At 33.4% G+C, this 11,427-nt stretch overlaps 1 protein-coding gene across 1 annotated transcript; it reads left to right on the top strand.

The window, feature by feature from the left end:
• Window positions 1–836: 836 nt before the first annotated feature.
• On the top strand, window positions 837–10,936 carry LOC124937834 (protein LUTEIN DEFICIENT 5, chloroplastic). The gene is made up of 16 exons (XM_047478162.1): window positions 837–1,147; window positions 1,220–1,382; window positions 3,367–3,583; window positions 3,693–3,764; window positions 3,882–3,992; window positions 5,229–5,420; window positions 5,585–5,746; window positions 6,427–6,522; window positions 6,608–6,709; window positions 7,459–7,491; window positions 7,596–7,676; window positions 7,769–7,851; window positions 8,514–8,645; window positions 9,021–9,081; window positions 9,726–9,791; window positions 10,592–10,936. The coding sequence occupies exons 1-16, from the start codon at window positions 1,045–1,047 to the stop codon at window positions 10,730–10,732; spliced, it is 1,815 nt and encodes a 604-aa protein (XP_047334118.1). The 5' UTR covers window positions 837–1,044; the 3' UTR covers window positions 10,733–10,936.
• Window positions 10,937–11,427: the final 491 nt, after the last annotated feature.

The following is an 11,427-nucleotide window of genomic DNA, read 5'->3' as shown; positions in this document are numbered from 1 at the left end:
AAATCAAGCACCTTCATCATAAATATCCATAAACCAACTGAATGTGAAACCGACTGAATAAGAACATTACACATAAAACCAAACCCTAAACCCTAAAAGCTACAAATAACCTAAAGACTAAGGATTATCCATCAATATATAAGCATACATTAGAGTTATCCATCAATAAGAACATTACAAACCCTAAACCCAAATCTAAACCCTAAAGAGACCTGAATAATTGAACAACGAGACAGACGAAAGAATGGCCGACCGACCGATGATGAGTTCAAACGAGACGGACGAACGAACGGACGATTCCCAGTTGAAGTGGTGTAGGTTGAAATGAGACGTTGGAGAGTGGAGTCGTGGAGAGTGGATATATAAATTTGAAACGTTTTATAATGAAAGTCAAAATTAGATTTTGAATTTATACTCTGATGTGCGAGCATTACACGATATGCGAGAATCGTGTAATGCTCGCATGATGATGTGCGAGCATTATAGATGCGAGAATCGTGTAATGCTCGCACATCATCATGCGACCATTACAGGATTCTCGCATCTGTAATGCTCGCACATCAGCGATAAATGTGTTATGAAGGACATGACCGACATTTCACAAAGCGAAAAGACCCTTTTTGCAAGGTTTATCAACTGTGGACCTTTTTTGAAATTAGACCTATTATGAGGAACATTTAATCAAATTTTCCCTAAAATCAATGGATGAAGTCCATTTAATTTTTTCTATAAAAATAAACATTTGTCCCATTAAGGAATCTCCCAAAATAGACTTTGCCTAATTCGAACGTGGCTTGTGTATCATCGACCTTTTTGCCAAGCCCTATCCAAACGGCCAATCCGAGCATAAAGAAGAGAGAAGACGGAGAAAATGAAAAGATTCCATTTTTGTCTGTTTAGCATCATCAGTTTGGCACCACAACCATATTTGCTCCGGCATTTTATCATTATTGTCTCAAGTGAAGTGGGCGGCAGTACACTTTCCTTCTTTCTTTCTCTCTCTCACTTTGCGTCTAATCAATCGCACTATCTGAAGGTTCAGTAATGGCCGCCTCCGCCTCTCTCTTTCCCCTGCCGTCACTCATCACATTGCAATATTATCACCCGACCAAACTTCAAACTGTTGCCAGATTCAATCCCACTATTGGTTCGTATGCCAAATCTATTTTCATCAACAAAATTCGGTTTTAATCTCCATTTTTGTTTTTGTTTTTCATAGGAAGCTCTCGATACAACGCAATCTGCTGTTCCTCTTCAAATGGGCGAGGCTCCGGTTCAGCTGACAATGATGTGAAGAGAGTGGAGAAACTATTAGAACAGAAGCGACGGGCTGAATTGTCTGCACGCATTGCTTCCGGAGAATTCACAGCTCAGCGATCTGGGTGAGTTCTTATATCATGTGAAGTACCGATTTGGGTGTCCTTGATGTGTTCTTGGTTTTATCACACTTTTGTTTACTGGATTTGTCTACTATTTGATTGTCTGATTGCATAGCTAATAGTTGAAAATGTTTTGTTATTGCTTGTTCAATACTGCTTCGAAAATTGGGATAACTAACCCACCTTGGATAATTCATGAATCATGATGATAAGAGGTTTGGACTGAGGTTTTCTTGGGTCAAAATTAAGGGGTTTATTATACTAAGATCTCATGGTCGATTCTTATTGAAAACACATGATTGAACGGGAGTCATGCCAGTAGTTTATTGTGTTAGCCTCCTTCATGAAATAGTTGAAATGTGCAAAAACATCTGATAGAATAGGTTTCTTCTCTTCTTATAAAAACATAAACAGAGGAGTCTAATTCTATTTTTATCTATTAAATACTAAAATTTGTATATTTTACTCGAGTGTTTGAAGATCTAAACTTACTTACAATTTTCAACAAAATGTGAATATGTGTAGAACATTTGGAAATTTTAATATTTAGCAATATTCTTTACATATCTTTTATCATCTAGGTACAAAGTAATTCTTGTAAGATATATTCACTAAGAGTAAATGAACATGTTTTAACATTGTAGGAATGTGTTCCATAAATTTATTTCATTTGGAAGCAAGTCATTTATTGTAAAATGGTTATTTTCTTGGATGTTGAGATACATGAGTGCTTTTGAAGAGTAGTTATTTTATTATTTATTTATGATAATATCGATACAAGTGAGAGTAAGCTCATATGTAGAAGATATACATTGAACATGCAATTATCTTACAAAAACAAATGTGTACTTAGGTAGCTAGCTAATGGCTATCTCTTGTTCAAATAAAAGCTGTATCCAATTGATGATCAAGAATTCCACAAAAAAGAAAGTGGCTATCTTGATTGTTTATGTTGAGGCATTATACTCATTGAGGATGAGTTGCAGGAACTAAAGAAGCAATTAGATCTAGAATTTGAAATTAAAGACCTTCGCAACTTGAAGTGTTTCCTTGGCATGGAAATTGCAAAATCAACATGGGCATAATTGTGATTCAAAGGGAAGTACACTAGATTTTCTAACGGAAATAGGAATGCGGAGTTGTAAACCAGGAATACTCCCACTAGCGGCTCTCCATGTAGAGGCTGCTTTCTAGAGGTTCATCAAGTATGAGGTATGAATTGTGTCCTTAGTACCCTTTGTAAGTGAGGAACCCAACTAGCGTAGAGTTGATAAGTGTGAAGAACAAGATGCAAGACATGAGTGACTTTGAGGATGATGATGACTCAAAGGCCAATTAAGTTAGTGTGATCCTCCTCGGGCCACATGCTAGCTTGATTGCTATTGTTTGCTCTCTTGGTTGTTTGAACTTGTCTATCACTTTAGTTAGTTGTCTTGCTTCATTTGATTTACTTGGCGCTTAACTTTGTGATTGTTGATTCGGAATTATTGTTTTCAATAGGATTGGGTTGTAGTTTTAATTTAATTTTGGTGTTTTTGACTTGTGACCACCCAAACATTATGGTTTTTTTACTTAAAGCTTTTCCACGTGTCCCCATTTGGAAATACTTTTTGGAGATGTAGTTGGAGCTGGGTTTGTATAAGAAAACGTTAACAAATTTATTAATATATGTCTAATTAAGTTATATTTAGAACATTATCTCATCTAAATCAATACCTTAACGAGATACTTGACCATAAAAAGGGTTTTCCAAGGAAATTTAGCTCCAGCTCTAGAAATTGTTTCCAATGGGCCTATTTTTGTATCCATATCCAAATTTAGATGAAAACAACTAATATTTTTTTTAATCTGTTTGTAGTTAAGTTTAGTTTCTAAACAAAGTCTCGTCCAGATACGTTTTTGGATCCAAATTCTGTATCCATGTGTTATAATAACTAAGCTAAATTGATTTTGTCCTACTTCTTGTGCTATTTTTTTCTGGTGCAAGATTCCCATTTGTGTTGAAGAAGGGTTTGTCAAGTTTAGGAGTTCCTGATGGAATTGTTGAGTTCCTATTCAAGTGGACTGATAACAACGAAGACTATCCAAAGATTCCTGAGGCAATGGGATCAATTAGCTCTATAAGGAACGAGCCATTTTTCCTTCCACTCTATGAACTCTACCTTACGTATGGTGGAATTTTCAGGTTGACATTTGGGCCTAAGGTTTGTGTTTACTTATATATTTGTGTTGCTATCTCCTTTAAATATATTTGATCAAAACTTCTTCCCCATTTTTATCACAATAATCAACCGGTTCTGAATTTTGTTGCAGTCATTTCTTATAGTGTCTGATCCTTCCATTGCAAAACATATTCTGAAGGATAACTCAAAGGCTTATTCAAAGGTGAATTAAATAGGTGTAAAAATTGTATTATTTTCTTGTCCATCATATTTTTCTTAATTTGTGGTTAGATTTTTGTAGACAGTCTGAGACAATCAAACTAATTTTCTGATTCTTCAGGGTATTTTAGCTGAAATCTTAGATTTTGTGATGGGAAAGGGACTTATTCCAGCTGATGGGGAGATATGGCGAGTGAGAAGGCGTGCTGTAGTTCCATCGTTGCACCAGAAGGTATTAATAAGCATTGAGATAACTGTAGTGTCCACATGGAAACCATTAATTATTCTATTGGAGGGTTTATTTATTTATTTTTTATTTAGTCTCTTTTCTGCTACCCATAATTCTATTTCCCTTTATAAATTGCTTCTTTAAATGAAGTTTTGTACATCTTAATTGGAACTTTACATGATGGAAAAGTTTTGAGATATTATTATATAAGTTGACCTGAACTTATATCCACTCCTGAAAAAGAATAGAGGCAAGGGAAGAAGTTAGACAAAATAGTTAGAGAGAAGCTGCTGAAAGATGAGACAAGTTAGAGATGAAACTGTTTGAGAGAAAATAATAGAGCCAATGACATCCTTGAGAGCTAGGGATAAGTAGTTTTACTATGAAAGCACAACATGATTTATGTTATGTTGCAAACTCAAGTTCATGGAGTTGTTAACTTGACTTGGTGAGGAAGTGTTGGGGATATAAGATATTTCTTGAACTGTGAGATTATATTCTTATCTCATAATATAATAGGATTGAAATTAACCCATTAGGGTAGCTCAAATGGCAAGAGTCGTGCCTAAGAGACCAAAGGTCACGGGTTCAATTCTCACTTATAACGTCTTAAGTTGAAGTGGAGGTCATGACCCGTCATGACTGTGGGGGTCATGCTACCTTCCTACATTAACAAAAAATGATTGTAAGTAAACATTTACAATTAGATTTGATTATGGCATTATTTTAATTTTTGAAAAGTTAGAATCCTTTTACTGATCCACGTGTAACCCAAAGGTTGCATTTGTCGTGGGAAAACCGCTAACCATTACAAAAACAAGTCATAACATCAACTATCATAAGTTAATCGAATGAAAATAGGGAAAACATACAATACCTCAAATAGAGCAAAAAAACATCAAAATCATTGCTCCAATTCTAGGTTCTCGAATGAGCTCAGGTAGTATGGAGCTAGAGGTCCTTGACATGGTCTCCTTTTCGATTTACTACCCTCATTATTGACACCAGTACAAAGTTTTCATTTCTCTCTATTTGATTATGACATTATTACCTTGTGGTATTTTGTACATAGATGAAAGTTATATAAGATAAGTCTCAATAATCTATTTTTCCTTGGTTTTCTACACTCATAATTCCTATCTCTTCTTATGTATCCCTCACCTCTCTATTTGGTGTCTGATCTGATATGGATGAAATAAAATTTGTTTCTACAAAAATTAACATAAATCCTATCTGTAGTATGTGTCAGCAATGGTGGGTTTGTTTGGAAAAGCAGCAGATAAATTATGCGTGAAGCTTGATAGTGCTGCATCTAATGGCGAGGATGTGGAGATGGAGTCGCTATTCTCCCGCTTGACATTAGATATCATTGGAAAAGCCGTGTTTAATTATGATTTTGATTCCTTAGAAAATGACACTGGGATAGTCGAGGTATAATATTCCTTTGTTTTCTTATTTTCTTTCAATTTACTATAATTCACTCCTTTCTTTTATTTTTCTCAACTTTCAGATTTTCACGTTCATTACTAGTATTTATTGTTTTAGTATTACTTCAGCAATTGATGATGCTTGCATTGATATGTTTATCATGACAGGCTGTATATACTGTACTGAGAGAAGCAGAAGATCGAAGTGTTGCACCCATCCCATTCTGGGAGATACCTATATGGAAAGACATATCACCAAAACTAAAAAAAGTAAATGCAGCACTAGATCTGATCAATGGAACACTTAATGATCTGATTGCTATATGCAAGGTAAATCTTAATTGCACTAGATTTGCATTCTTACAGTTCATATATATATATATATATATATATATATATATATATATTCTTTTCTTTTTTGAAATTTAATAGTGACTTGTATATATTCTATTCTTTTCAAAGACACTAAACTAATGATGGTAGATTTATATGAGATAGATTTGTTTTATTATGATAGAGCACAATCTTTACAAGCACTTTTATTTATGTTTTTGTATCTCGATTTGAAATGTTTGGATGAATTAAAAGATTTATTTGTCCGTGACTGGATCGGAATCAAGATACAAAAATATATCTAAAAAGTGTTTACAAATGAGGTCATTATCAATACCCAATGTTTCCATCAGTCTTTACATCTATGTACTTATAGTTGTTAGAAAAAAATCAGGCATCTAGGTCATAAAATTCTTATCTTGTGAATCTAAAACACTCAATATTTGTGAAAATAGTCATACTTTTTATTTAACATGTGGTAGTTGCTGTTAGGAATAATTTTTTCATACTAAAAATGGGATTGTTTGTATGTGAGAGACTCTTATCATATGCCTAACAAGTCATACTGTTAATTTTTTTTATGTTGTATTAACATTTATCTTGGTGTAAGAAAATTGGCTTAGTATCTTGTTCTCTCATCATAAACTTCCATTTGATAATTTTTGATACACTTGTAGAGACTGATTGAAGAAGAGGAGCTGCAGTTTCATGAAGAGTACATGAATGAACAGGATCCAAGCATTCTTCATTTTCTCCTGGCTTCGGGAGATGATGTAAACCTCTTTTCTTCTCTCAATATGAAAAATAAAAACAGGGGAAATGGATTAAAATTGTAATTCCTCTTCTCGGATTTTGTAGGTTTCCAGCAAGCAGCTTCGTGATGATTTGATGACTTTACTTATAGCTGGACATGAAACATCTGCTGCAGTCCTAACATGGACATTCTATCTTCTTTCAAAGGTTTACACATGCGTTAATGTATCAGAATTGAAGTTTGGTTCCCACCAAATTAACTTTTTTGTCCTTGATAATCACATACAATCAAATTTTCGGTCACAAAGATATTCCAAATAGTGTCCCTACCCAACACCCATAATATAACTGTGTACATTTAACTTCATCTATCCACATTTCTTATACCTTTCACTCAATTTGCATTCTCCACCCTCTAAATGCCTTTTCTCTGCCTCTCTTCAAATAGACTATTTATAAGGATCTATTTTAAACATTGTTTAAACTATAAGGGGTTGTTTGATAGTTTTTATTTTTAAAATATTCTGTGTTTTTAGATAATATCTTGTTTGATGAAAAAGTGGATAATTTGGTTTAAATGACTAAAATTTGCTTGTATTTATATTTTACAATGTTATAGAAATAAAGTAAGAGTATTTTAATTGATGATTTGAGTGATATGTCAATGATTGATGATGGATAATATGCACATGCAATGTCTACATGTTCATTAAAATAAAGAAGTATCTTAACTGCTGCCTTTAAAATCGAAGTACAATTCATTCTTGATCTTTCAATGTCATGTTCTGTAGTTATTGTTTTTGTGGAAAACGGTTAAATGTTCTGTAGTTATTATTATTGCTTGCATGTCTTTTTTTTTTGTATAAAGTTGTAATTATGAGTTAAGACTTTTTACTTGTGTAGGATAATCAAAATTATTGTAGATATAACCATATTTTTGTGTTTGATGATTGCAGGAGCCCGGTGTCATGTCTAAGCTTCAAAATGAGGTAATCCATATAAAGCTTGAAGAAACCTATTACTATCATTACAGATTGTTCTTTAAATGAACATTTAAACCTATATGCTTGAAGTATAGATTTTATTTATATAGGTTGATGCTGTTCTGGGAGACAGGCTCCCCACCGTTGAAGATATGAAGAAACTTAAATATACAACTCGTGTAATTAATGAAGTAAGAAACACACTTTCTTCCCTTTAGGTGAAATCTCAATATTCTGCCGTTATTGGTTGTTTCTAGCACTTATAATACTCATATAATTGCAGTCTTTGAGGCTTTACCCACAGCCTCCAGTTTTGATTCGACGTTCTCTTGAAAATGATATGCTTGGAGACTACCCGATAAAAAGGTTATAAATTCATAAAGTAGGAAACAGTTCTTATAAATAACAGTAATTGCATGCTTTATCCTACTGCTTGATAATTACTCAATTTGTTAGTCATATGTTATTAGCATGGTTATAATTATTGCTTATTTTATTAACCAAAATAATAAACTTATCGATTCCTAAGACTCACGCATATCATTCTTACATTTATGGTTAGAACAAGCTTATTATCAGTATTAGGTTTGTTGTCATTGCAAACCATGCGTTACATGATATTTAACAAAATTTTACAAGTCTCTGGCATCACATTAAAAATTGACAATCAACTCAATGGCCGAAACTGTATTTCCTTGCGTGGCTTTTTCTTCAGTCATGATCTATCTTTAGGTAGTCTATCCTACATCTTTGGATCACATGGCAGATGGTTCATTAAACCTTACCCTATATTTGTTTTCTTCCATATATCTAGTTGGGTTACTTGTAGATTACAATTATATGCCTTGAATGCGGATGTAAATTCTTGCGATAAATAGCATTTCAAGGTGACATAATTCAAACTTGGCTTGGTAATTGCAATGCAATTATACAAATAACTGGGAATGGAATTATGGTAATTTATTAAAAAATTGTAATGAGTGATTGATAAGATATTTTTCATGTCCTGATTTTTTATTGGCTTCCAGGAATGAAGATATCTTTATTTCTGTCTGGAATTTGCATCGTTGTCCAGGACACTGGGAGGATGCAAGCAAGTTTAATCCTGAAAGATGGCCTCTAGATGGACCAAACCCTAATGAAACGAACCAAAATTTCAGGTAGATGCGAAGTTTTTTCTGGTTTGGGTTATTGTTTCTTTCTGAATTTATTCTTCCTGGTTTATCCTCCAAAACAAAATACACTCCTCCTAAAACCATTTCTTGTGTAACATTGTCCACGTAACTTTCCCTGTAAAAGTATGTTTTACTATATTAAGGTTCTTCTATTGGAGTGATGCTTGTAAATTTGCATCAAAACCTACAACCAAAATACATTTCATTTTTGCCAAGTCTGGCAATTTTTTGGAAATGTATTCAGCAAACAATCTATTTGGAATTTTCTTCAAAAGTCTTATGTTCAGATTGGAGCTTGAATCAAGCTTCATTAATTTTACACGGGATCTTACTAGTGTTGTCCTGGAATTTGTTCTTCAGTTATTTGCCTTTTGGTGGAGGTCCAAGGAAATGTGTTGGTGACATGTTTGCAACATTTGAGGTAGTTAATTATGTCAATACGTGCAACAAAATGAATGTAACTTTAAAAATTAATAAAGAATCATTTGTTGTTTACATTTGTTATAATGTTTAATTATTAGACTTACCCTGCGTAGCTTAGTAAAATCTTGGTCTGAGGGGCTCATTACCCTCAAGTCTCAAGTTCGATTCACCAGATCAAAGTGAGGGGTTATAGAGTTGTCTATTGTCAGAAATAAGATATTGATGATGAAATACAACTCATTTTATTTGGGGATATTGGGACCTGGATATGATAGCACTATTTACAAAAATGGTTGTATGTTGGGTTTTTACACGTAAAGCACGCTTGGTTGCTAAAGGCTGCACTTGTTTTTTTTAAGTTGTACAATTCAATAGTAGAGAAAAATATGTTGTCAACTGAAGCATAAAATTGACCAGATTAGCTATCAATGATTTTGAAACCTAACTACACAATATACAGTCACAAGTATACCCTTGAACCACTGAGACTAAGGATCAGTTCTTCTACCTTACCTGTACAAGATACGATCATGGTATAGGAATTGGTCATGATCGACTACATGTTTGTCATCTACTTCTTGCAGATTTTCTATTGTAGTTGTGTTTTTTTGACATGATAGTTAAAATCATGCCTATTTGTAGACGGTTACAGCAGTGGCAATGCTTGTTCGGAGATTCGATTTCCAAATGGCACTTGGAGCACCTCCTGTAAGTCATATTTCCTTTGATAACTTTTTTGTTTGTATTGTTTTTTATAAACTGAATTCCTGTGTCTATTTTTTTCCATTCCTTCATGATCTCATTGTGAGTGGTATATACTGCTGTTATTTTCATCTTGTTGTTGATGTAGAGTTTAGATATGTGGTAGTATGTTAGGTGATGTTTCTGGTCAAGTGGTAAATCTTATACCAAACGATAAAATCATACAAGAAAATATTCAGTTGGTGACTTTTCAATTGGATCATACTTGTGACAAGATACCGGTTTCCAAATAAGCTCACTTTGAGAAGAATTTGGACTGAATGGGTAAATTGCAACTTGCACACAATCGATAGATAATTGACCCAAGCTTTTAGTTTAGTGGGCAAATTGAAATTTTTGGTAAGTTGGATGAATCTGTTAGAGATCAGTTCCTTTTTCTTTTGCCCAACCAAGAAGAGTAGTTATTTTTGCCAAAATCAGGCTGAGAAGTGGATTGTTGAACATTACTCTATTTTCAATCTCTAGAAGGATTCTTATTTGCATTATGAATCAGCTTTCTCCATTTCGCTTTATTTGTTTTCATTTGGGCGAGGTATGCTTTTTGTGAGACAGAAGTTCATTGAGCATATTAGATTGGCATGAAACGTTCAAATACCACTTACTTTGTGAGAACTCAAATTATCCATCCAATTTGTGAAATAGAATCAGTTTTAACATAATTTCATTGCAGAAATAAATTAATGCTGTTAAAAACAAAGGTTAAAATCATTTTAAGAAGTTGAGTCTATGAACCTGTCTGTCTGCAGGTTGAAATGACCACAGGAGCAACAATCCACACAACGAAAGGACTGAATATGACGGTTACAAGACGAATTTTTCCTCCAATTGTGCCTACTATCTTGGAGAAACCAATATTGGATTCAGCTACTACTTTAAGTCTTTCCTGAAAAGATCACAGCTTGCAAGTCTTGTAACATTCATTAGACTACAAATTCATTGTAAAATCAAACGAAACAAAAGCAAAGGAATGGGATATAAAATAACAATGCAATGGTGTTAGCTCTTCAACATAGGGCAAAACAAACCTATATAGAAGAGCAGAAAATATGTTCATTTTTTCATAAAATATTATTGTGTCATTAATTGTATGATATGGATGGATGCTTCTCTTTTTCCTTTAAGAGTAACCTCGTATATAAATTGAAATATCACAAAATGTTGCAACAAAAAAAGAAAAAGAATTTTGCATAATAGGGGAAACATTGTATCTTTAACCTAGAAAAAAAGGGACAACGGATTAAGTATGTAATCCGCAAACATACTTAATCATTTAACCAGGCGCAGAATTTGTCGTTTGACAGATTTGAACTCCGGACCTTAGAGTTAGTATTCACCTCTTATTGTCGTTAGGCTAGAAGAGATGATTTAACATAAAAATAAGGGTTAGTCTTATATTGTGTTTCTAAATAGGATAACTTCTAGGAACATCATTTAGCAAGTAATATAAGTTCTACGTGGTGTAGTTATCATTGTTTAGTTTAAAATATAAGAAATACTATATAAATTATATATGTTTTTATAATTTTGTAGTTATTTTGTAGGGTGATTCAAGTCGGGAGAGATCTCTAATCTATCTTTTGTT

This window comes from Impatiens glandulifera, chromosome 5, assembly GCF_907164915.1.
Source record: "Impatiens glandulifera chromosome 5, dImpGla2.1, whole genome shotgun sequence".
In the NCBI taxonomy this organism is placed as follows: Eukaryota; Viridiplantae; Streptophyta; class Magnoliopsida; order Ericales; family Balsaminaceae; genus Impatiens; species Impatiens glandulifera.
This window is presented reverse-complemented; position numbering and strand designations above follow the sequence as displayed.

Excerpts from the sequence above, each read along its gene's own strand:
- LOC124937834 (XM_047478162.1), top strand. The coding sequence starts at position 1,045 with ATGGCCGCCTCCGCCTCTCTCTTTCCCCTGCCGTCACTCATCACATTG. Across the intron at positions 6,523-6,607 it reads TCCTGGCTTCGGGAGATGAT|GTTTCCAGCAAGCAGCTTCG; the intron begins GTAAACCTCTTT and ends CGGATTTTGTAG. Across the intron at positions 7,492-7,595 it reads TGTCTAAGCTTCAAAATGAG|GTTGATGCTGTTCTGGGAGA; the intron begins GTAATCCATATA and ends TTATTTATATAG.